At 39.5% G+C, this 26658-nt stretch overlaps 1 protein-coding gene across 3 annotated transcripts in view; it reads left to right on the plus strand.

Moving 5' to 3' along the window:
* Positions 1 to 9968, plus strand: part of hnf4g (hepatocyte nuclear factor 4, gamma) — a 187438-nt gene extending 177470 nt beyond the window's left edge. The window contains exons 2-12 of one of the 3 annotated variants that reach the window (XM_061064222.1): positions 979 to 1133; positions 2604 to 2769; positions 2976 to 3070; positions 3726 to 3832; positions 3949 to 4098; positions 4505 to 4592; positions 4943 to 5095; positions 6873 to 6922; positions 7132 to 7318; positions 9240 to 9359; positions 9501 to 9968. In XM_061064222.1, the coding sequence (XP_060920205.1) occupies positions 1004 to 1133; positions 2604 to 2769; positions 2976 to 3070; positions 3726 to 3832; positions 3949 to 4098; positions 4505 to 4592; positions 4943 to 5095; positions 6873 to 6922; positions 7132 to 7318; positions 9240 to 9359; positions 9501 to 9622 (1368 nt within the window). In that variant the 5' untranslated portion in view covers positions 979 to 1003 and the 3' untranslated portion in view covers positions 9623 to 9968. Of the gene's footprint in view, positions 1 to 897; positions 1134 to 2603; positions 2770 to 2975; positions 3071 to 3725; positions 3833 to 3948; positions 4099 to 4504; positions 4593 to 4942; positions 5096 to 6872; positions 6923 to 7131; positions 7319 to 9239; positions 9360 to 9500 lie in introns of those variants that run through there. The other 2 variants (XM_061064221.1, XM_061064223.1) reach the window with 2 other exon arrangements.
* The last annotated feature ends 16690 nt before the right edge of the window (positions 9969 to 26658 follow it).

A 26658-nucleotide genomic window follows, 5' to 3' on the forward strand; every position in this document is an offset into this window, starting at 1 on the left:
GCTCCCTACAGTCCAAGAAATGTATCTGGATGTGTGCATTCCTCATGAAACCAGTTGAGTTGTGTTCCTCTGATAGCTGCTTTGTTGCATGTGTGATTACAAGGATCAAACTTCATCCATCAGGACAAAAAAAGTGTGTTAATTATGTAGTTTGAATTAAAGGTTTTCATAGCACCTGAAGTGATGTTGTACATATTGTTGAAGTGCTATTGGACCCTATTTGATCGCATCTTCTTGGCCAATCAAATGTCTTATTTGAAACTCATTGTTGTGTCAATAAAAAATAATGGACACATTCAACAAACAAACAAAAAACAAAAAAAAAACCATGAGGTATTATCCTTCGTTAGTTAGCGTTTTTCAAGATCTCTAAAGAGCTTTGAGTGACCTCTTAATTTAAATTTACTTAAAATAAAGTTCCATCAATAGTAAGATGTAAAGGAGTGAGTTTGTGAAAGAGTTAATGGAAGTTATCTGTGTTTTCCACTTCACTTAGTGTCTTTATAGATTATATCAGCTGAGGTGGTGGTGCTATTACTCCCCTAATGATTAGATTAGGAAGCCAGGGAAGGACACACACACACACACACACACACACACACACACACACAAACTCAGGCATATACATGTTAGTATCTTTTAAACAAAGCCCTTGTAGACACAAACAAACAAAAGGTCACCAACATGTGTTTGAGGTGTAAACTGTTAGAATCTGTCTTTTAAGAGGACGAGAGGTACAATTAAAATATCTCCTTCACCACTTTATCTCCATCCCTTTGATAAGTACAGGAGAAGGACAGATAAGTAACGTGCAATAAGGTGAGAAGTCTTCACCTCAGCTCCGCCTCTCTCCTCGTCTTAGCCCAATCAGACGGGATTATAGATCTTTTATGAAAAGGGATCTCCCTTGTCATGTTTGTAAAATTACATGAAGCAAAAGGGAAACAGAGAAAGAAGGACTAACGGGCGCAGTGAGAGGAGAAAAGAAGAAGAGAGCACAGGAATGAAGTATCCCCCGGCTTCTCAGAGTAAATCTCTGCTTGATATGGAAGTTGCCAACTATTGTGAAGGCCTGGATCCCTCATACAGCACGCTGGGCTTTGAGAATGCAGAGGTGCTCTATGGAGGAGGAGGTAAGTGTGTGTGCTTGTAGCCACCTACATAAACATGGACACATAGAAACTCAAACAGAAGATGCTCATGCACATCTCAATTTAACCTCAAAATATCAAATATCTGTATTTAGCATTTCTCTTAACACCAGGTTAGATACTGGCTTGATGCATATACCCACTTTATCATTATTAGCACTGACACATGTATACACACACATATAAGCACACATACCTCCAGTTAAGGTGGATACCTACAAATACTTCAATATGGTCACAAAAATTAGAGGTACTTGTATCTATACCATATTACTGTAATAAGTATGTAGCTTCTTAATGCATTTTAAACATTTTAAGGGCGAGCTGTGAGAAAAGTGTGCCTGTTTTAAAGACTTAAATTGTACATTTTAAGTGATGTGAGACCCTCTGAAGGTGGGGGAAGGTGATGAGGAAACACATGATATTTAAAAAAAAAAAAAAGTTAAACTCTTTGCATTCAGTTGTCTTTAAAAAGTTCATTATGGGGGTGTTCCTTCCAGTGATTTTTGCATGTGTACACTCATCATGCACTTGAATAGAAGGAGAGATCCTAGGAGAGGAAAGGGCTGGGTCGTGGTTATAAAAGCCTGGAATCAGAGTGTTAATAAAACTGTTTAGGCAAGAATCGCAGGTATGCATCTCAGTGTCACACTGATGTCAGCTCAGAATGTGGGACACAGTTAGTTGAACATTGACTCATATTGCCTTGGTACTGCTTGGAGTGGGCCTATGTGTGTGTGTGTGTGTGTGTGTGTGTGTGTGTGTGTGTGTGTGTGTGTGTGTGTGTGTGTGTGTGTGTGTGTGTGTGTGTGTGTGTGTGTGTGTGTGTGTGTGTGTGTGGGCGTATGTGAACGTGTCAGTGTTGATGCTCTCATTATGACCATACTGTGTTCTTGGCTTTCACTGAACAATAAATATACAGGCAGTAATGATTATGTTTCAGATTATGGGGAGGATGATCCTGCAGCTGATAATGGTTACAATCATGATTATTATGATAATGTTGATGGCAATGAGATGGCTATAAGAAACTGACTTTTTAAAGTTGTATATATTGTTTAATATTCATTAATGTTACAATAATATAATAATAAAATACCTTGCCATTTGACTGCCAGTGGTTAATAATCAAATACCACACAAATTAATTTGTAGTTATACAAACTCTAACAACTACCTGCAGTGTTTATGGAATATACACAGAAAACATTTTAAAAGGGTATTAAGATACTGTCAAAGTCTACACGTAACGGCGTCAGGAAAGTTACATTGTGCAGTGGCATCATAGGGTTTTTGGTGTTTTTGTAAGTATCAGTATTGTTTCTCGCACTTTGACTTGATTCTATACGTTTAAAAATATATGTCATTTTAAATAAAGTTGCCATGCTTGCCGTCCCTATGTTTGTCCAGATGCAGGCGTATTTAACTGTGCCTGTTGTTGTGCGTTTACAGACAGCATGCCGACAGAGCCGAGCCTCACCGGTCCGGACGGGGTGAGCAGTAACTGTGCCATCTGTGGAGACAAAGCCACGGGGAAACACTACGGAGCCTCCAGCTGCGACGGCTGTAAAGGCTTCTTCAGACGCTCCATACGCAAGAGCCATGTTTACACCTGCAGGTACGACAACATACTAATGCCATTGCTAATTTGTGTGCACCTTTTTGTTCATGTGCATTTGTTTAAATACAACTCACTTACTTTTCAGCTCAGCCATCATGTCAAAGAATGTCACTGTGCATTATGTCATGTTACAGTACACTTTGCCATCATGTTCTGCTCTGTAAAGCTACGTCTATTCTTGTATGTGCATTGTGCATGTGCAGGTTCAACAGACAGTGCATTGTGGACAAAGATAAGAGGAACCAGTGTCGATTCTGCAGACTCAACAAATGCTTCAGGGCTGGCATGAAAAAAGAAGGTAGGAAAAGCCTTGCTCCTGCCCCTGCACAAGAGAGGAAGTGGAGAGCATGGAGTTACTTTACTTCATGAACTTTTTTCCTCATCTTCTTCCATTCTCAACTATTTGGAGTTATTTGTGGTACCAACACCTATTTCTTTTTCATAGTGTAGTTTCAGAAGTTTTTCTTTTCCGTTGTGGCTGTTATGAGAGTCTGAAACCTTCCTCGGGATGGTTGATACTGGCCATAAAATAAGTGATTACTTACAGAGAGAGAGAGAGAGGGAGAGAGAGAGAGGGTGTATTTATGAGGGGTATAACCTTGGCACAGTGCTTTATGACACATAATCATGTGCTATTCAAACATGTTGTTCTGGATTGTTACTGGTTAACGTTTGACTCGTCTTGCTGATGGCAGCCTCTGTAACTACTTTTTTTCTAAATATTAACTGCCAGAGTGTCTTGTTGTCATCATTTAGAGCTACTTTTTCCCCCAACACTTGTGACAACCAACTTCATAGAGACTTAAATATTTGCAGTAACTTTTCATATTCCTGTTTGAGAGTTGGTTATAGTTTTTACTCTAGGTGGTGCCTCTGCCTTTCTTTCCTTTTTATTAGTCTTCCAGTTTCACACACACACACAGTAACAATTTATACGGTGTGCTATATTTCAGCCGTACAAAACGAGAGAGACCGGATCAGCTCCAGAAGAAGTATCCCTGACTCCCAAGACCTGCCAACCATCACGATTTTGGCCCAAGCAGAATCACTCTCCCAACAGGTGACGTGTTTTCTTTGAGCTGATATTTGGTTGCATATAAGCTGATGTTAGCCCTTTTTTTTTTTTGCATTGACATGTACAGATTTTGACCTAGGAAACTTGTATTCTCTTTCCAGATAACTACTCCAGTTGGAATAGCTGACATATCAGAGCAGAAATCCGCCGTTGTCGGGGATGTTTGTGATTCTATGAGACAACAGTTATTAGTGTTGGTGGAATGGGCCAAATACATCCCTGCCTTTGGAGATCTGCCACTAGATGACCAGGTAATGGGACTGCAATGCATGACGGGTTATCTGTAATAATGTGTTTGCTTGCACACTCTTCAAACCTTGTGTATGTTAAGTACAGAGGTAAAACCCAATATCTCACAAGCTACACTCTTGTTTAAAACTATTCAGAAATGCTTTCTGTGTTTATGGGATGGGACTGTGCGTGGCAATCTAACAAAGAGCATGTTTAATCAAAGAACTTAACGTTTTTTATAAATCTAATCTCAATGCACACCAGTATTTAGAGCTATGATTTGATTTAGGAGATGTTCCTTTAAATTGGCAAACTGAATCTGAAAGCAGGCAGAGACTCAGTAAAGTATCAAACTTTAGGTGTGATGTTTGTGCGGGCAAAAGGCTGAGCATTGTTACATTGTGTGTCATGTGCGTTTGTCTTCAGGTTAGCTTGCTTAGGGCGCACGCAGGGGAACACCTCTTGCTCGGGGTCGCCAAAAGGTCAATGCCATTCAAGGACTTCCTGCTTTTAGGTAAGAACTGACCAATAGAACGCCTTTCTTCTTTCTATGCGGTGCAACCAAGTGGTTCACCACTGGAGTGTGAAGACTGATCAAATGTTGTGTTAGCTGAGAATGATTAACTAAAGGGTTGAGTCTCTTTGTGACTTCTAAAGTGTCTCTTGTAATTGTAAATGCCATTACTCATTACTGGGGCATTTAGCAACATCATACTGTCGCTAAGGATTATCTACACATGAACTTGTATTTACAGAGAAATTATGGCTTTTTTTCCTTCCACAAAAGCAAACACAAGAATTCCACCGAATGTCCTACCGATGCCCTTCAACACAACCACTGACCAACACTCTCTCTGTCTGCAGGTAATGGCTGTCTGATCCACAAGAACAATCCTGAACCAGAGATCTCTCGAGTAGCCAACAGAGTGCTGGACGAGCTGGTGCAGCCTTTTCAGGATATTCAGATTGATGAGAATGAGTATGCAGCACTCAAGGCCATTGTCTTCTTTGATCCAGGTAATAAAAGGAGTTTTAAGTACTTTAAGTAGTTAAGAGATGATGTAGCATGTGCGGTTTCGATGTTCTTTTACTTTTACTTTATTTTACTTTTACCCCTTGACGTTTTTATTGGGAACTATTGTCTGTAAGATTTAGTACAATTCTAGATAATGTTTTCTTTTGAGAACTAGAGTAATACTGCTTAAGGTCATGTAAACTACTATTTTATACACACTACACTTATTGTGTGTCCAAACAGGTTTGGTATTGTGGAATAAACATAGACTGCATAAAATGGTCAACCTAGGTCCTGTTATGTCAGCCTCTGATCTGTAAACCACTGTTTGGAAGCCATGAATTTGGCATTTTGGCGGTCCCCAATAGAAATCTTACTCACCAATACTCTACATCTCAATCCTAGATGATAGGTTGCTGTGGTAGCTTAGAAATAACATGTAGCCACACCCAGAGGCATGCCTGGTTGTATTTGCCGGTTTTATTTGAAATGGGGCCATAATTAATAAAACAACCATCATTGGTTGTTGAGGAAGACTCAAACCTAGTATTTGAGACCATAAACTCATTAGGAAAATGTTTATTGAGTTAATAAATAAACTAAAAGGTATGGTCATTTTCGCTTCTGGTTTCATACTATTTTAATTAATTTGTCAACCTGAGTGGTCGCCCTCTAATGGTCAGGGAAAGAATGCAGGTTAAATGCACTTTCACATTGGCTTAATATTTAAACAAAGAGACTATGTCCACCTATGTTAAAGGCTTTATATGTGTAAATATAATAGAAATCAAGTATATCCTCTGAAAATAACTCTGTGAGTAATGACTGTCTACAATGGGTGTAACACCCGAGTCCCACTGTCTGTGATGTTTTCCGAGCTTTCCTAGCCGTAGCTTCACTCGGTTTACATCGTCGGGACGGCCGGCTGACTCCTCCCCTCGCGTATAAAAGTTGTTTAATTGAGGGACTAGAGAAAAGAAGAATAACATACTGTACTCACTGTGTTTCTAGATCACGCTCATTTGGTGTAAATTTACATGCAGTGTGAAGATACGAGCATAATAAAGATCGCTAGCATTAGCATGCTAACACAACAATGCACCGCGAGTTGTTTTGGTTTCATGCTGGTGCTCAAGGGCGACATCTACCGGATCAAAAATTCGCATATAAAGCCTTTAAACAGTCTATAGGTTAATCTATTTTTATCATCACTATTTCAAAAGTACAGCAACGAACAAGAGGAGGAATAAGTAATTAAGGAATAATATTTAAAGCTTACACGCATCAAATCCAGAAAAAAAAACAGGTAGAAGATGGTAAATTAAGTATATACTGTTGGAGAACAATATTTAAAAACTGTAAAAGATTGAAAATATCAAATAAAGTATCTTCAGTGATACCTGCTAAAATACCCTTAACCATTTCAGCCAAAATCCCACTTTTTTCCAACCTACCCTTCTGGTTACATTCCCCCTCAATGCTAGATCCCAATCCCTCCATCTCCTTCTTTTTAAATACCTCCATGGTCTAGTGTGACCACACTATCCCTGCCCTCATCTTATGTCACCCATGTCCCCCTTTTTTTACCTCTCCTCGCTAAATCCCCTCATTTCACCCTCATGCCCCAGTTTGTCCATAATCATTCCATCAATTCCTCTCATATCCTCAATTCCATCCCTGATCTATTCTATTACTTCACCCTCCTGTCCTTCAACTCCTTCCTCCTTCTACTTTACACCCTTGAAAGCCATCCCTCACTTCCACGCTTTGCTTCCCCAGATGCAAAGTCTTTGCGGGACCCATCGAAGATAAAGGCCATGCGTCTGCAGGTAGGGAGCGTTTGACTCTTGTAGATTCTAGAGCTGTAGTTCATTTTCAGTGTTTTAAAAATTATTTTAAGAAATAAGGAGCAGCTAATGTTTAATTGTTTCCCGCACAACCTTTTGTTTTGCATTTTGTATGTCAGCTTTAAATAGCAGTTTGCTCACACTGATGGAGCTTTGGCCTTGTGTGTGTGTGTGTGTGTGTGTGTCTTCAGGTCCAGATGAGTCTAGAAGACTACATAAATGACCGGCAGTATGACTCCAGGGGTCGTTTCGGAGAGCTGTTACTCCTCCTGCCCACCCTGCAGAGCATCACCTGGCAGATGATCGAACAGCTCCAGTTCATTAAGCTGTGCGGCCTGGCAAAGATAGACAACCTGCTGCATGAGATGCTGCTGGGAGGTGAGACTGCGCACATGTTTGTGCTTGAAAAAAAAATGACCTTCAGCAGAAACAAACGCCTCAGTTGAGCTCCTTACTGTTAAATGTGCTGAACTGTAAGTGTGAAGAAGTGTTAAAAACAAAAAGTACACTAACTCTGCAAAGTTTTCACATCAAGTTAGAAGTTGTGGATTTTGCAGGAAGGTTGTAAAACTTTGAATAAACAACACATACAATATGCAAAGCTAAAATAGACAACTTTCTCCATAAGATGCAGCTAGGTGACACCCGCAAACAAACCTAAATGTGTGGGTTTTTTTTAAAAGGGAGTTAGCATTTAAAGGGTGAATGCATCAAACATATTCCAAGCAGGGCCATGACAGATAGCACAAGCACAAGAAATAAAGCACTGAGTCATCTCCAAAAATGTCTTCCATTTTTCGCAACATAAGCTAAAAACAACTCGAGACTATGACAACCTGACTTAAAGGACAGGGTACAGAAAGAACTGTGTGTGTTTGGTGTGTGTGTGTGTTTTCCAGCACATAAGAAAAGCCTGCTATTCAAATATTGTGAAGATGATTTTATATTTAGTAACATGAATGTGCAAATGCAAAAACACTCATATGCTTGTTTAAAGTTGACGCAGAAGCAAACCCAACTAAGTCACTAAGACTAACTAAGTAAATAACATTTTTATACATTTAACAGATAAAATTCAGTGTTTACTTCCTAAAACATATTTTAGATTTTAATTATTAAAACACAAGAAAAAAATGTGTGTAAATTTGTGTATTTATTTGTGAGATGAATGAGCTGTACAAGAACAAAAAATAAAACGTGACAGGGTAATGCATGACAGGAGAGGGGGGGGTGGGGGGGGTGCAGGGACCCAAGGGTGTCTTAAAGTCACCTCTAAGATTGCAAGCAAGATTGGAGATTGGAAAAAAAACAAAGGGATTGTATAGAGCCTAAACAAGTTTCCTATACTAAATAATGCACCGAAAACGATGAACTAAACCTCTGCTGCCACACAACTGACTCAAAACCAAATTGTCCAGGAGACCCAGAAAACACTTAACAAAAAGCAAAGACTGCCATGGAGGTGTTAACAGTTAACACAAAAGACTGGAGTAACAACAAAACTATCCAGCATCCCCAGTTACACTCAAAAGGAAGAATGTTTTTTGTGTTTATTATGCGCACACAGACGACTAGAGGAACCACAGACAGAACCTCTCACTTCCTCTGAAGGTGAGATAATGAGTCAGCACAGAGCACTGGACACTCAGCGTTTATAAAAGGTCCACACACCTGGACTAAATCAAAGCCAATCACACACACACACACACACACACACACACACACACACACACACACACACACACACACACACACACACACACACACACACACACACACACACACACACTGCAGTGAGTTGATTCGCTCACCACTCTCACTGAGGCCTATCTTTGAATACGTCGGGCTTTCTGTGTGTTTTGGCCTTTTGGTAAACACACAAAATGTGTTTTAGGTCACTGAAAACACACAGTTTGGAAAACTTCCAAGTCTAGAAACCTAGTCTAAGATGTTTATGTAGGTAAACTGAGTTTGGAACTTTTAACATCACACTGTGCGCAGGTTTCTCCTCCGTTTGGTGTCATTGTGGTCATTGTGTGACACTGGGACTTTTGTTTACATGAGATGAGTGCGATACCAAACTAGTGCTTACCAAACTGGTGTTAACATTGCTAACTGGACTTTTTATATGCTTACACATACACACACAGTTGCTCTCCCACTATGTTGACGAGGAGAGGCGTCTGAATGGAGGATGTGTTAGCTCTAAATGATACTTGGTTATATCACATATGGCTCGATGAGATGCAGCAAATGAAGCTGTAACCTTAAAAAATGAACTTTCTTGTAATGTGTTCAGGCCTGACGTCAGATCCCACACACCTGCACCACTCAGCACACACCCAGCTGACCCAGGACCCTTTGACTGGACACACACTGGTCATCAGCACCATGCCAGTCACTCACACTCCACTCAATGGTAAGAGACACACACTGTACCTGCATGCAACCACAGAAACCACAGTTACTCTGTAAAATCTTTATCAAGTGTTTTTTTTATTTCATGGAAAATTTAAATGAGCAGAAATAAAATAAAATGTCTGTGTGTTTCTTCCCACAGCCTCTCCAGAAACTCCCATCCCATCACCCCCTCTGGGTCCTGCCCCAGAGAAGTACAAACACTTTCCCCAGCCTCTCTGTCCTCCATCCAGCCCCTCGCCCTCCGCTCTGACAGAGCCCTGAATTCTTCCCTGCACTCCTCCAAAGAGCCTGACATGGGGATCAGTTTCCTTGTCTCTGTTCAGTGTCTGTGGTTATTCTTTACCCTGGTGTTGCAATAACCGCGGGGTTGCTGTGTGCAGCACTTTCAAACTTTAATATGTCACTTTTTAAATTTAGTGAACTAATGAAAAACCACACCAGGGTTCAATAGAAAACGTTGTACATGTTGCATTCTGGTCTGGCCTAAGATGTGGACAAAAACGCCTTCAATCTTTGATCTCTGATTTACAATCAATCCTAAACAGAAAATTCTGATAATGTGTAAATGTACAAAACAATATCTAAAATTAAATGACAGGATACCACAGTAGCTTATCATCAACAAATTGCAGCTTGCCATCAAATTAAAAATGGATACTTGTTTAATTTATAAAAAGTGAGTTAGCAGAGCCCGTTACACCTCTACACTGGTCTTCTTAAAAACTTCAGAAGTTTGTTGATTTTTCTTTCACTCAACCAAACATTATGAAGGGAACGGAGGGAGAATTGTCAGCCTCATGAATGTTAACAAATTTTCTTTGAATAAAAAGTCATGAATAGAAAAAAAAGGCACACAGATATTTAAATAAACATCTATCCAGCAGCACTTTAATGCTGTGAATTAGTTTGATGACAAGATCCACACGATAGTCATAATGATATCATTTATATAAATACTTTGTACAGACTTCAGGTGGGTGGCAAAAAGAATGTGGATAAATGGCTTTTATATTTTAATGACTGACTGTATATAGTAAAAAAATATGAAATAAGATGTTGGGATCTTTTCTCTTTCTTACGTTTTTCTTTCTTACGTTTTTAGAATCTAAAGTGTTCTTATATTTCTGTTTATTTTGATACTTTGTAAAAGTCTTGTTTCACCCAGTTTATTGATTAAAATTTGATTTTGATTACATCGGAGTGGTTCGTTTGAAATTGATTGATTGAATGTTTTATTTAAAATACGTGCAGTGACAGACTCACATCATAGTATGGCGCAGCAGCACCCTCTTGTTGTCAAGTAAGGAACTACAATGGGGAATGTAAATGGGGGTGCTTATAGTACATGTATATAAAAAGAGATCATTCATCCATTTTCTGTTTGTTTATAAAAAAAAAGTATATGAATCCTTCCAATCAAAATGAATCTATTGCTACAGCTACAACAAATCACATCATTTGAAATCGTAAAAATAAAAAGAGAAAGTAAATTGTCTTTTTTTTTTCATATTTGATCCTGAAGAGAAAACAATATAGATGGACAAATGGTGATAAATTGACTGAACTTATTTCAATATGGATCCCCACATGCAAGAATACACCGTGTGCTTTGTCCATTACTTCCTTTATGGAAGTCATCATGCTCCCGCACAGTCACATTGGTCAGGGGTATGCAGTTCGTATCCAAAGCTTTATTGGCAAACTATTGAAACTGCGCTGCCAGAAAATGCTGCTCATCTAAAATCAAACTAGTTTCCCTCATGTCCATCTGAGAAAACACACAAAACCAACGTCGAACGAGAGTGTTAAACAATAATTTGAGCTGAAACTGAGCTATACCGGGGACAACTGTACTTTTAAATCTCTTGTTTTTGTTTGCGCCCTCATACAATCATTTCTTTGGGTTTATATGTGTGTGATAGCGTCTGCGTGCAGTGGAAGAGACATAGGGATAAAGCTGAGAGCTCTTATTTTCTATATATTATTGTGTGACTCAGAGAAAACACTCAGGTTATTTATGGCAGTGGAGATGATGCTGTCTAGAATCAACATGGCCAAATCCTCCTATCAACTCCATAATGGACAAGCTACCTGGCTCAGGTCAAAACAACACCACCCACAATGGGAGGATGTGTGTATGCATATATACTGTATTTGTGTGTGTGTGTAGGCTCCTACCTGCAATTTATTTATAGTCTGTGCAGGTGCATGCGTGTGCACTACTGTGTGTGAGAGTGTGTGGGGGTTATTTTTTGGGGGGGAGGTGAGTGCACGTGTGTGTACCCAGAGAGCTTTAATCAAAGGCCTATAGTGAGGAGATGTGGGGGCCCCGTTCTTTTTCCTTTTTTTTTTCCCCCTTCAGATAAAACTGTGTGTTAGCATGCCAGTCACATATCTCATCTGAGACGCACCACTCTGCTCGCCGCTGCCCACACTGACAGCACCCTATTACACAGCAGTGTGACGCTCGCTGCACCTGAGGAGGATGATGAGGTGGAGAAATAGAGGGATGAAGGGAAAGATGATGGAGGAAACAAGGATGGATGAGAGTAAGATTTTTTTTTTTTTGCCTTTTAACATTTGATTGCATATTTGTTGATTGTTGGGGGAAAATAAGAATACATTTATTAAAGGATCCTGTTAAAGACAAAACTGTTCAACTCACCTAAACAGGTGTACTTATTTGAATGAACCATCAGAGTAGGGGTTCATCTTCTTTTTGCAATTTTTCAAAATGTTTATATTCATAGATATCAAATTAAAATGTGCAAAATGTAACCAGGATTTGAAGAAAGTTTTTTTTTCCTGATTGTGCCCAAACTAAGTGATCCATACCATCCGTCTCACCATTCCACACGCCATCCAAACTTTTCCTCTGATAGCCACTAGATGGCAGTACAAGTCTGGGGTTTCACAATACACAAATTGCCCTTTAATAGCTGTTATCAATGTTCTTTGCCCTTCCTCTGTCATTCCATGTCAAAATAATGAAAAATGAAGAAAAATTACGTCTAAAGATTCTTAAAAATATTTTTTTTCATGTAATGAGCATCACTGAATAAATGATTCGGTTGCAGCATTTAAGATGGTACATATTCTTTTTCGAATTGTAACAATAGTTCAAAATATACTCACATACAGATTTCTATTTAATTTAAAAAAAAAAGGTTTTTGCATCACTCCTATTAAAGATGTTGCATTAGGATCATAGAAAAAGCGGATTTAATGCTTTTTAACTTTAAATTGAAGCTGTAAACAACAATATGAACAGGTTTGTGTCACAAAAATAAGAATAAATCATAGTTCAGCGACCCAGGTTTCTGCTCTACAGCATGCAGGAGGGATATTGGTACAGTCTGAAATGAATGGCATGTGTCAGCGATCCCAGATTACAGCCGGAGATTGCGGACTATCATTCCTCACCAGTGCATTTACCCATAATTCCCCTCTGTCTCCAACATATCCGATGATTCCTCCTCCAGGAGACAAGGTGAGGCAGTACGAATCTCTTCCTCCAACTCTGGAATGAATTTAAAAACCTCTCCTGAGTGATTTTCTGTGTCCTGCGACTCTCTGTGTGTGTGTGATGCATGCATGTGTGGTTTCTGATTATACCCCAGCATGGGTAAAGGCAAGGAAAACACAGTGACAGCTTCATTTCCAAAGCTGAGTTCACATAAATGAGGGATTAAAGCAAGCTAGCAAGAGGGTTAGGGCTCACCCCGGCCTTCAATGACAGCTCTCCCTCCTTAAAATCACTTCTTTCCTCTCCGTGTCGCCATCTTTATTTTTTGTAATAATCTTTTCTTCCTCTTTTATTTTCGCCCCTCGTTGTTTAGGTTATCTATTTTGTCCTTCCACTGCTCATTTTGCCTGCAGAGATAACACACACACAGTTAAATTTAACAACAACAAAAAAAAAAGCATACTGCACTCTAAACGCACACAGTGATTTACACAATGGCAGGGAGCCGGGCTGCCCTCTACATAATGATGATGGGGAACAGGTTAGGGCAATGAAAATAGGGGTTAGGGCCAGGGTAGGGTGTGTGTATGTGTGTGTGTGTGTTTGGGGTGTACATTAGGGAAATGAAAAAAGGGTGGACCCCTGATGGCTTCTGAGATGCAGACTTGTTAGAATAAAGGAATATAAAGAAGACAGGAGACAGAGGAGATGACAGGGTGGGTGATAAGATGAGTAGTGCAGTAATGAAAACGGTCCTCTGTACCCCGAGATTACGTTAGGAATGAGATTGGAGAGAGAGAGAGAGAGAGTGACAGAAGATGGGGGAGCAGGGGGTGAAAGAATGAGGAAAGATGGAGGCTAATTTATGATGAACTATGGCGACAATCAGCTGGGACAGACATGGGACTGGTGTGGAAGGAAAACACGTAAAAGAAGAAGAAGAAGAAGAAGAAGAAGAAGAAGAGAGGTATTACGACTCAGGACGACGCAGCCCTACTCTGAATGATAAGTGTCTCACGCGCTGCGGGTTATGGGAAGTTCACACAAACAAATGACTCCCATTTGCCAGAGGCGAGGGACACAATTGAGAAAGAAGGGGGCGAGAGAGAGGAGGAGGAGAGAGAAGAGAGAGGACTAAATACTAGAGCCATGATTTCAAATAACTCCATCTGCATTGAGGAAACGCTTACCTTTTTACCCCTCTAATGTCTCCGCCGGTAAACAGAAGCGCCTTCAATCCAAAGAATATTAGGAACCCTGCAGTGAAGTGCAGTAAAATCTGTGCTTGGTATCTTAAATTACAGGGCGGCCATAGACCTTGGTCAATAACACTAAATGTATTGGGAATTGTAGCGTGTAGGTGGGCTATGTTTTGCGCCATAAGAGGTGATATCAAACAGTAATAAGGGTGCATGAGTACTTCCCCTATTTATACACTAAACAGCATGGTATCAGACTAAAGTGTGGTTGGACTTCTCTCTTTGAAAATGCATTTGCTATACTTGTTTTTAACCAATGTGCCCCTCATTGTATCCACACAAGCTGATTTTGTGTCTAACGCCCACTTTTGTGGTTAAAGGTGTATTTAAAGTTATTTTAAAAGCGTTGCCGTTTGGATTAAATGACAGCCTTTACATTCAAAGAGACCCCCTGCTTAAGAGCACAGAGCAGCAGTCACAATACTTTGACAGGATTGGATATACTGGCTAATGCAGGGGGTCTAGCATGTGACCTTCAGTTTGTGTGGCAGGCAAAGGCAATTCTTAGTTCATCATCTCATTTGATGTTTCTGGCATTATAACATTTGCTTTTTTAGCATTTTCATTCCTGAGGATTATTTGTCTGTCATTTTAAAGGTATTCAAAGGTAAACCAAATATTTGTTGAATTGAAAATTTGGACTAGATAAAAAGTGGAAAAAAGGACAAATCTACCATAGAGTTGTCAGGTTTGTGCTTAAAGATCCTGTGAGGAGTTTTTGGGTGAATATGAAACAGACTGAAATGATTACAGATGACTCTCTTTGATATTCAAAATCAAACGGGACCAACAGCGTTGAGATTGATTATTTCTGTGCTGTTATTGCAAATACCTCAAACTGCTCCTGTTGGGTAGGTGTCAGAACAAGTGAGTAACAGCACAGTGCCGAAACAGCCTTATTTTTATTTTTTTCTTTAGCGAAGACTCTCAACTTCTTTTAAAAGAAAGCAGGATGGGAATTTTTCCTTACACATGTTGAGGAAAAAATATGCAAAGAGATAAGATATGCCACTTTGCGCCAAAAGTGACATATACTGAAAGTCCCTCTCAGGTCCTTTTATAAACATATGTGTCACCCTCATGATTGCATTTGTTTTTTTGAGGGATTAATGTATTCATTTACTGCTTTTGGTGTCAGTTTCAACTCTTTTTTTGCCCTCATGATTGCATTTAAGGAAAAGCCAGAGAATCATTTAAGTCCAGACCAATAAACCTCTGTGAAGCAAGAAAGTCTATGCAATAATGTACTGGCCATCCGACCAATAATTGCTAAGATATTCCAGTCCAGTCCAACTCACATAAATGCCTTTACTGTAGTTGGACCAGGAACTGAATATAGATAGATGAACAGAAGGGGGCCCATGGCAGAACCCTGAGGATCAGATTTAATTTAATAGAAACATATTTACCTTCTAGGGCTAAAGTCAAAGAATTATTAGCAGTATATCATGTCCTATCCCTAAAATAATACGATGAGGTACATTTCTATATATATACATAATTGTGCTGATAGCTTAATAATCTTAAACTTTGGCATCATCACATTTTAGCCCCTGGGACTCAAACAGGAAGCATTTCCATGTTTAGCAATCTGAGAGAAATCTATCACAGAGGAGGCAGAGATGAGAATTCCTCTAGTGACAGTCACATTTATACTCCATAATGTGAGAAAGCAGTCACAAGACAATTTGTGTCTTTAGTTATTGGTGACCCTCTTTTTTTTAAACTGGAAAGGCTTCCTTCCTCTTTCTGTCTTCATTGTATCTTCTATGCACTTGTAGCATTCAACAACTGAATGCAATATATTCAAGAACGTTCTCTGAGGGTTTTCCAAGAGGCATATGGGAAATGTAGAGGAAACTGTTCACTGAAAAAGACATAAACGGAAGAAAGAAAAGCAGATTAATCTTCAAAAGAGCTGGGGAAACAATGAAAAAAGTAAAATTACCAGACACGTTAGAAAAATAATGTCTAAAATATATGTATATATAAAAATGCAAATGGTTATCTTGGGCTGGACTTGAAATGCATATCACATATTAGCATGCTTATGGAAATCTGTGCAACTATCGGTGCGAATCAGGGCCTTGCTGAGTAAATGAGGTTTAATCATAAAACAGGAGAAAAAAAAAGATCTTAACCCACCTGAAGAAGATCAGTAGAATTAGACAATAGCCCCTTTTATCTACAGTTCACAACACTGTTGGGTCTCCATTTTAAAATTTTATCATCAGAAACAAACCAAGTGTAAATAATTTGCCTTTTTGCAGCTCAGACGAGGCGTTTCATTTCCAAAACAGCTCCGGATATAATTATTTTACCTCCAAATTAGAACTGAGCTCACTTTAAAAGGTACAAAGAAACTCACTGTAAGCGTGTAATTAATTTTATATTACTATTTACCTTTACGTCAGTTAATTATGATCTCTATAGATGTGTGTGCTACCAGCCTGCACACACCAGACATACACAACCCTCAATATACACAGAGAGACGTCGGTGGTAAAAAGTGTGAATTTTACACACATGGCTTCCTGTCCTAATCAAGGGCTTTCTCAACTCCTATCTGAAAGACACACATGACTGGCTCCTTCAGCGGATACCTATACTCTGTGGATGTGTGTGATGAAACTGTGAGCGTATGTGTGTATGCGTGCTCGCAGGGGCTCGCCAAACCCGGCAGTGGAGTGGTAAAGGGTATTAGGGCGCAATTGCGAAAAGATTGCAAAAAGTGACATCCCTAATAGAGAAAGATTACTATGTGCAACATCACTTTGATTTGGGCTGCATACATTTTCCTCACACAGACAGGCTTCTGGACGGCTCTAAGCGCTGCAGAATGGATGCTTGAGCCTTTGTGTTGGTGTTTGCAAATGCAAATGTATGTTAACATGAATGTGTATGGATTTGAAAGCAAGAGAGGGAGATACGAATGTCCTTTTTCGACAATCATTTCTGACTGATGCATTTATTATACCTGTCAGATTTTATTTAGAAAATGTACTATGATTGTTTTGTATTCCATTATTCTACAGAGCTGATTTGAAAATAGAGACTGCCCATTGATCTATGCTGAGACTACGTGTTAGTATTTAAAACCTCATTGGTGTGTTTACCTAACAGAATGGAGAGTAAGGAAAAGAAAACAGTGGGACTCAGAGTTAATGTCTGTATTGTTATTACTAACACATATTGCATGAAATTAAACTTGGTAGCTTGACAAGTAAATGGACTTTTATATTGCTTCAGCATGCTTGAAAGAGCTTATGGGCTATTAATATTCACAATTTAAAGAGGATCATAGTTGGAAATACATAAGTACAAATATTTACAACCTTTGGAATGCTGGTAATCCTGCTGGTATTGTACAGGTGCATCGCCAGGGGGTGTCCAGGCACACCCTTGAAATCTGGTCGGCTACCACAAAATCCTGAGCCATGACTGGCTATTACGTCATGTCGAAGATAGGATTTATGTTAAAATTAGGGCTGTCATAAGATTAAAGCAATAAAAATTGTCATTGCGATAAATCGCTTAATCTCAATAATAATAATGATGATAGATGATGAACAGAAGAGGGCCCATGACAGGACCCTGAGGAACACCAGTAGTGAATGGAAGTGGCTGGGATTTGAATGTTTTGAGTTGAATAAACTAGGAGCGGCCAGAGAGATAGTATGTAATCCAGTGCAAGGCTGTGTCAGTGATCCCAATAGAGGCTAGTCTGTCAAGGAGTATGAGAGATGGTGTCAAAGGTCACACTCATCAAGTAGGATGAGGATGGTTAAAAGTCCGGTGTCAGCTGCCATGAGTAGGTATATTGAAGGTTACAAAGTTGACATAACAACGGGAAAACGAACTCGCTACGATCAAAAGCTAAATGAAAACAGCTAAAAGGAATGGTAACAAAGTGAAACGTTTGATGTCATAAGGTGGATATTACTTTTGACTCGTCAGCTGAGATGTCTGAGAGTTTAAGTAAAATGAGACATTCAAAGATACAGCAGTGTCAACCTTTGCCATCACTGTGACTTCAGGGAGATACTGTAGAGGCTTATCCACAGTGCACCTAAAGGGACAAATAGCATGCAAATTAATGACAAATAAAAAATAAAAATGGATGCATTAATTTCAGACCTTAATTTATCCCGATTAACTAGTTAATGCTGACAGATCTAGTTCAAATCAACTATTTGGGCTGTGTTACAAAAGGCTGCCAGTAGATTCCTTTATATTTCAATGAAGCACATTTTCTTTTGGAAGTTCTTTCAATAGTGACTTTGGAAAAACTATGTGATTCGGAGGAGAGGTCTTCAACCAGCGCAGTTGCCTTTGGAGAACCTACACAGACAAACTACTTATTTTTAAGTCCTCAAAGTAGCTAAGAAGATTTAAATGTTGCCACACTATTATGAAAAAACATGTTTCTAACATCTGTTTGATACTTTAATGAAAGTAGTTAAAGTATATATAATAAGTAATTGTGTGTGTGTATAATTCTGCGCACTCCACACTTAAGGCCATCGAAAGGGAAGTCAGAGGACCAGTTCTGCCATCCCAGTCAATAAAGTCTGACTCAGTGCTCGACAGTGCAGTTGTCGAGAATTTATAAATGTGTACAAAAATCTCAACTTTTGATCATTTAAAAGGAATGACTACATAAATGATTCCCCATTGTTTTTACATCAAATCAAACCTGGATGAAATAGTGTATCAAGTAAGAATAACTTAAAAGTTAGTTTCCCTGTAATAATTCCAATACTTTTTGAGTTCCTTTGATGCCTTAAAATAGACACCATTATCAATCTTGTGTGGTACAACAATGTATAATTTGTCAGAAGCCAACCCTATAGGCCAAATCATTTGGTTAATTAGCAAGCACTTCCTAGAAGGTTTAGCTCTCACTTCCACCTCATTAAAATAACAATCTCTGTCACAACAGCCTTCAATACAGCCCGTGTCAAGTACAGAATCAAATCTGGGACTGTGCCAGGGGAGGAGATGTCAAAATAAAAGTCCCCCGCCTCAGGTCAAAATATTCTCAAATCCCTGCGGTGGACTATCAGTACCAATCAGAAATAAAGTTTGTTAGTGCCGAGTCTGGAATCTGAGCAGGACAAAAGCACCAGGGAGGTCCTTTATTTAGCTAATTCTCTTCTATTTGAGATGTACATATTTCTACACTGCTTTGATAAGGCCTTGGGGACATGCATGTTTTAATTAGACCTGAGCAGCCTGAGCAGCCTGGTTGAACAGTTCATAGAAAACTTTGAACATTTTTGCTGAAAGCCTCTCTCTCTTTGTGACAGGCACTGTGTAATTAGCGGCATATGTGCATTTGCATATATGCACCCCGTGACATGTTGCATCTTATTTGAATAAGTAGACATGTCTCAATGTGATATCCCTGAAGTGAATACATGAATATGAGCCACTAATTATACCAATCTTGCAAATGATCTATTTAAATATTAATATATTTTCACTTTGCATTGTTTGCTGGGAGCTTTTTTTAAGTCAGCAAGCCGTGCATGTTTGTTTGTGTCATTTCCATCTGGGCTGCGGTGGGTATTGTCCTCTGTGTGTACAGAGTGTACGTTGTGTCTCTCCGCGTTGTTTCATGTGCGGAGGCATGTACTGTCTGGATGCCTGTACATGGTCTCCTGTGGAGAAAGACAATGCGTGAGTCTCATTTTAAAACAGACGATAAAAGCCAATCAGTGAGGCCGCTGTGTATGACAACGTATTGAACAGGGAAAAGTAACATTTCTGTGATTCAAGCTTAAATCTTATGGAAAGTTTGCAGAACCCACCTGGCAAATAAGTTGCCATGTTTTCTGGTGGAATGCTGGATCGTTGTCATAATTACGGGATGCTTCTCGTTACCCGGTCTTTTCTCATTATTTTACACTACTAATAATTCCAAAAGGCACTGACAAAACATATCTGGCATGTCGCAAAATTAATTGAGATTCTGCTTGCAAATGTTACAAATATTTACCATGTCTTCAAAAACGTGTTGTTCACAATAATGCAAGCACAGTCTGACCAATTTTAGCAGTAAATCACATGCACAGAATGAAATTGTAGTATTTTTATTTCACAAATGCTGTTGTTCTATATGGTAAATGTGCACAAATGAATAGCAGCATCTTCTCACAAATGCAGCCAGATATTGAATGGGGGTCATTTCTTTAGCATCACTGTTACAGAAGTAACACTTCCTACCATGACCACTTGCAAATCCAGACGAGAGTTGTTTACCACAAAGAGCAGCAGTAAGTGGAAGAAGCCAGCAGTAAAGTAAGTTGAAATATTGCTAAAACATAGCGGGTAGACCCAACGAATTACATACTGCAATCATTATAAGGAGCATTTGACCAAAATATGTCATGCCTGGAACTTATTTATGTAATAAAAAGTCAATATAAAGAGGTCTCGTGACACAAGATATCGACTTAACTTTAAACTGGTGTGGGGGCTCCAGTAGCCTAGTGGTTAGCGAGAGTGCCACATCTACTGTATGGATCCAAGCGGATGGCCCGGTACCAATCCGACCAAGCAGCTCCTTTCCTGCATGTCTTTCCCCACTCTCTCCCTCCCCGATTTCTAGATCTATTCACTTTCCTGTCTCTAAATAAAGGTTGTGCATTTCGGGTTTTGTTCCATAAAAAAATGATAAAAAATGGACAAACAGCTTTGAAAAGAGGGCCTTTATTGTCATGTGAGGAAGGAAGGAAGGAAGGCAGGCAGGCAGGAAGGAAGGAAGGAAGGAAGGAAGGAAGGAAGGAAGGAAGGAAGATGCTGTGCCCAAACAAGGCGCATGCAGAGAGTTTCTCTGAGCAGACTAAGGTGGCAGCTTTTATAGTGACTTTGAGCACCGGACCCAGGTGCTCTCTATTCAGGCTGATTGTACAGCAATGCCATCCAATTACATATACCTGCAACCCAAGAGAAGAGAAGGCACAACCTAACGTTAGCAGTGTTTTAATTGAAAAATAAAATGATGTTTTACTCTGTTCATTCCCATTCACTCATGTGATGAACAGTTTAATGACATGATCTTATTTTCCCTCGTTTTTTTGTTGCACTTTACACTGGTATCAGTGTTTTAACGTCACTGGGTTCAGGCCCACTGCATGGACAGAATCTATGTTAATATCTAATTTTCTTTCTTTATACAGAACTTAAAGGTTGACTTTTTTTTTTCTTCTTCCAGACAGCGATATAATTGCACTCATCTTTTGATTCTCTACACTGATGTTTGCTGCTAAGTGTGCTGGACAATGAAAAGCCTCCACACAAAGCGCAGCCAGGCTGATGAACACTACTCAGCTTTAATTGCATGCTACTTTTGATGTAAGGCAATCATGAGGTCATCTGTTTGAAGTGGATAGGTTTTGTTTGATCCATCTTTGTTTGAATGTCTTATCATCAGCTACCTGGTGCGATTAAGTCAGGCAAAAGGAACCAGGGAATGCAAAATGTCTTTTTTTTTTGTATCTGTGCATGTGTAAACAGGCATATTTGTGGATGGAACATACACATAGGGACGTTTAATAGAGGTCTGTCTATGCCTGCACGGTATGGCTGTACGAGTCAGTCAATCAGCAGCACAAACTACAGGACACCACTGCCTTCAAACTCATTAAAATGAGCACAACAGAGAAACATACCCTTCGCAAATTAAGTTGTGTGTCCTAATTGTTTTCGTGTTTGCGGGCCTTTCGACAACTTCAGAAGGCATTTGTTGTTGCTTGATGTATGCTTGCTGCGCCTCAGGCAATGTTTTTTATGACCATTATTATTCAAATGAGCCAGAAATGTGTTTTGAAAGTCCTAAATCATTGAGCATGAATGGCTACCCTTGGCGTTTATAAATGACTTTCCACACAAGCAAACCTCCGCCTGCACAGCTTACACCACTGAGCTCATTTGGGTGTTTGAGTTCTGTCAACAGAGTTTGAGTCGGTTGTCCGTTGGCACGACATGTTGCATTAAAAAGTTTGACAACATTGTTTCTGGACTTTTTTTGAGTGATTTACTTGAAAAGCGGGGAACAAGTTAATGATTAGCAGGTGGAAATCTGAATATGGTCTTCATGGTCAGATCAAATGTTAGTGAAAGAGGCTCTGTTGCTTTCAAATAAACAATCAATACCAACAAAACATCACTACTTCATAGCACTTCAACAAATTCTCAGTCTCAGGTTGTCTCAAGTGCCAAATATATCGTGGCCCTTTGGCATTTTACTCTGACACTTGAAGGTGTGTCTTCTGCATGTCTTACAAATGCACATGGTCGACTCTTTCTTCTTCTTCTGTAACATGAGGCTACTGTCAAATACTCTGTTGACAGTAGCCTCAACAGTAAACTAAAGGCAGTTTTGTATTTCTCTTTATAACAAAAGCGGATAAATACGGATAACCCATCGCAGTTTCTGCAAAACTGTAGTTCTACCAACTACCAGAGTCTTCATTAAACATTTCTGGCCTCAGCCTTTGCCTGTATTGCAAACTACCTATACTATGAAAAACAAAAATGGCGTCACAAATATCTTTGAGCAGAAGAACTCAGCTTCCTCGGCCAGAACAGCACTTACTGAGGAATATACTTGCTTTTCCTTTTGATGCCCCAATTTCATGAAACGCCCTCCAGCTAATTCTAAAGATTGGAGTTCTTCCCTCTCGTGCAGAATTTAGAAATTTGATTTCTAGCCACATTGTAACTGTTTTAAAGGAACTCAGTGGTTTTTGTAATTGATTTTAAGTGTTTGTTGTTTTTGCTTGTTTTACTTTGCTTGTTATCTCGACGGCATTGGAAGAGAGGAATACCTCAAAGTCCTTTCGAAAAGAAATAAAGGTTTGATTGATTGATTGATATTTACCACTGACAATGATTGGACATCCACATAAAACGTTGCCAAATTTCCCTTCATTTGATCATTTTAGATTGAGCCCTGCACTCTATCAAAACGATGTCAAAAGTTCTACAGCTCAAACAAATCGTCTCAATAACATTTGTCTCTTATGTTTTGTCAAAGATCTTGTGCTGTGATATATATCATGAATTAATTCACGGATGTCCAATCATTTCCACTTGAGTTTAATTCTACATTGCACCGACTAAAGCAACCTCCCTTGGAAAACGGCTCTGGTGGGAGTTAAATTCACAACGTTTTCTAAGATTAAAAACCTCCTAAATCACAGAGGTTTGTACAGAACAAGCGTCTATCTCTGCAGATAAAATTTGGGTTGTAGATATTTTTGCAATCAGCATTTCCGCCCCAAATCAGTGTAAAACATTCTGCTTACACTAAGAGAGGGAGAGGTTGCGCACACAATGCTTACACCCACATAAAAATGCATGGGTACAAGCTCGCACTCCATGTCTCATCCTTTGTCCAGACACACTCTCAAACACACACACACACACACGGACCACATCTTGATTAGGTTTTCATAAAGTCTGGGAGTATGCTGAGTCTGTAATTGACTTTGACAGCAGAAGCCTCCATGTCCTATGGCTATGTTAAACGAACAATTTACATCTTCATTTCAAATTCTACATGGATAAAAAGCTATTAATTACATTAGTCTGCGAAGACTCATTCCAGCTATGTAGAATGTGTGTGTGTGTGTGTATCTCTGTCTGTGTGTATCTCCCATCCTTACCCATACATACTTTTCCTCATTTGTATATTAAGTCTGGCGGCCAAACAATACCCTGTAAGTGCTTCTCTGGAGATGAGTTTATGAGCACGGAGAGAGGACTTCTACTCAAGTGTATTGCTGTGCAAAGCAAACACACTGCACCTATACTCCTACATGAGGATTTTATGGACAGGAGAACATTCATTACATGTATTGACTTGGCAGTGGTTGCAGAGGCGTTGACCCTCACGCTCGTTCCCATTCATTGCTTGTAATGATGTTAGTTTGGATTTTGAGATTATTTTACTGTGGCTTGTAAAATACAATCACCATATAAAGTCATTTCACCTGGTCCCAAGATTCTCGCTTAGAGTCTTTCGCTTAAAAAACACAGGAGGGGGCTATGTTTTAGCTCAGCTGATAGAGCAGGCAACCCATGTACAAATACTACAGTCCTCGTGTCACTGGTCGCAGGTTCCAATCCCGATCCTGGCACTGTTTAGTGCACGTCATCCCCATCTTTCTCCTCATATGACCTGTCTGTCTTAAACTGGAAGTTCAAAAGCTCAAATATAATAGACAAAAAGGAGAAAATGGATGTGTGGATGGATGGAAGACAGACACATTTCAATACCATTTTTCCTTTCCATTGAGATACATAAAAAATAACAGCTGTGCACCATTTATCCTGTACAGATATTGTCTGATTTCTACCATTTATATGACTTCCCTGGGTCAGACAATGTATGACAGATATTTTTTTTTAATTTAGTTTGGCAGTCAGTAGTAATTGAGAAACAGCAAAGATAGGCAATTAATAAAATAAAAGTATGGGAATAGTTTGTTTGGTACCTCTCGCTCACTTGTGTGTCCGCTTTAGAGCTTCAGTGAGACGCTTCATAAAGAGTGAAGCTGCTTTTTCTGTGGTTCTACTAGACAAAATTTCCAAAAGTTTGTTTCGGCTGAAGGAGAATCTACTAAAGCTTCTTTCTAAAACATAAAGCATGTCAAACAATAAAGGAATGTGAAAATGTAAAAACAAGCAGAGCACCTACAAACAGGCTAAGCTAACATTAGCAACAGCTTTGTTGTTGTTGTTGGTTTGTAGCCCTTAGACTTCTGCGTCGTCTGGAGTGTCGAATGAACCACTGGATTTTAACTTGACACTGTTTTATTTAAAGAAGTCAGTTGAAATAACTGCTGACTCTGATTACAGTCTCTGCTGATAATAATCTGCATCTGCAAAGATACATGGCTGGTAATCAGTTATTCTTTGTGCTTGTAAAACAGTGGAGGTAGCAGTCTTCATGTCTCCAATATGGTGTAGGCTACTGCTTTAGATTAAAAAGAAGAAATAATGTTCCTTTGAAAAAGCATTGAAGGCATTTCTTATTCCAGAATTGGTACTGGTGGATGAATGAATGGATATGAATATGGGTGGACTGATAGATGGTTGGCTGGATGGATGGATGAATGGATATGGATGGATGGATGGACTGATAGATAGATAGATATATAGATAGTTAGATCAGTTATTGGAGAGACTGTGAGATCAGCCCAATCAAAAAGGCACACATCAAAACATTTATGACCAAAAAAGGGGAGAAAAGTGTTTTTGCATGACGATCAAGCGCCTTTTCTCTCTTAGAGTGCTTCCTGTCAGCTTCAAAGAGTGCGTTAAGAGGCCGGGAAAGTGGCTCTCTGAACAGCAGCGAGAACAGAAGCATCTCAGCCATCATATCCGAGCCATCTGCGTGATGGGGGGAACAACACAGACCCCTGTGTTTGCTTTGGAGATAGAGCGATCAAAGAACAACACTAACCATATAATGAAGGGACAGATGGACCTTATATGAAGTGGAGAGAGAGATACAGTGAAATCGAGAGGGAGAGGTGTAGACAAAATCAAACTGCGAATGCAACAATCTTTTCAGAAGGGAGAGAAAGAGAGAGAGAGAGAGAGAGAGAGAGGTGTGCAGGGGGGATATGATGTGGTGAAAAAGTGCGAGCCATCTCGTCGCATGCAGACTGCCTGCGCTGAATGAGAAAGCTAAAAGGTAATTTCACGGATAAAGAGGAGGCCTAATGCATAGAGGTAATGTAGCAGGGGATGGAACAAAGGCAAACTTTCATCTCTTTAAGCTTGGATGGAGAGAGAGTGAGAAAAAGCGAGAGAGAAAGCTTTGATGCTTTGAAAATGATAATAACAATCTCAAAGTCAGCCTCAGAAGAGAATGTGCTCCCCTCACTGTGCCCCATCCCCTCCTCCTCTGCCCCCTACCACTTAATACAAGCACACAATGACTGTCTAGGACAAGGTGGGCTTTGGGTGTGAGGGGGGTGTGGGGGGGCAAATTGTGACACTTAAGGCCCCCCAAATTACTCATGGAACAAACACAAAGACGATGACAGTAAAAAGAGTCATTATATCCGAGATTAGACGACTTTTGTGGACACACTTAGGGATGAATTTATGTAAAGATGATATTGCACATAGGTAGCACATAAAGCTATATTGAAATATGAATGACGATAAAAGATTCATGCATACCAGCTCCTCGTTCTCTTTGTCTCTGCTCTACATCTAAATGACGGACCAAAGCTGTTTAAGTGACAAGGATTTTTTTTTTTCCCAGGCCTTTTGTCTTTGCAGAAAAAAAAACAGGCCATTTTGTTTTCAGAGCTTTCTTTATGCACATGGAGTAGAAATGATGGGCATTACATCCCATCTGCCTTCACAATGATGTAGCTGTATGAAAAGCTGGACTATCACTGGAGCGGGAGTAGGTATTGTTTTTTGAGTCTAAGAAACAAGAGTATAATGTTGCTTAGAAATTTGAAATGGGAGCTTGGAGTGCCAAACATATCTGATGGCTTGATTAAATAAAGCAATGCCCAATTTAAAAAAAAACATTCAAT

Source organism: Labrus mixtus, chromosome 19 (assembly GCF_963584025.1).
Source record: "Labrus mixtus chromosome 19, fLabMix1.1, whole genome shotgun sequence".
Lineage (NCBI taxonomy): Eukaryota > Metazoa > Chordata > Actinopteri > Labriformes > Labridae > Labrus > Labrus mixtus.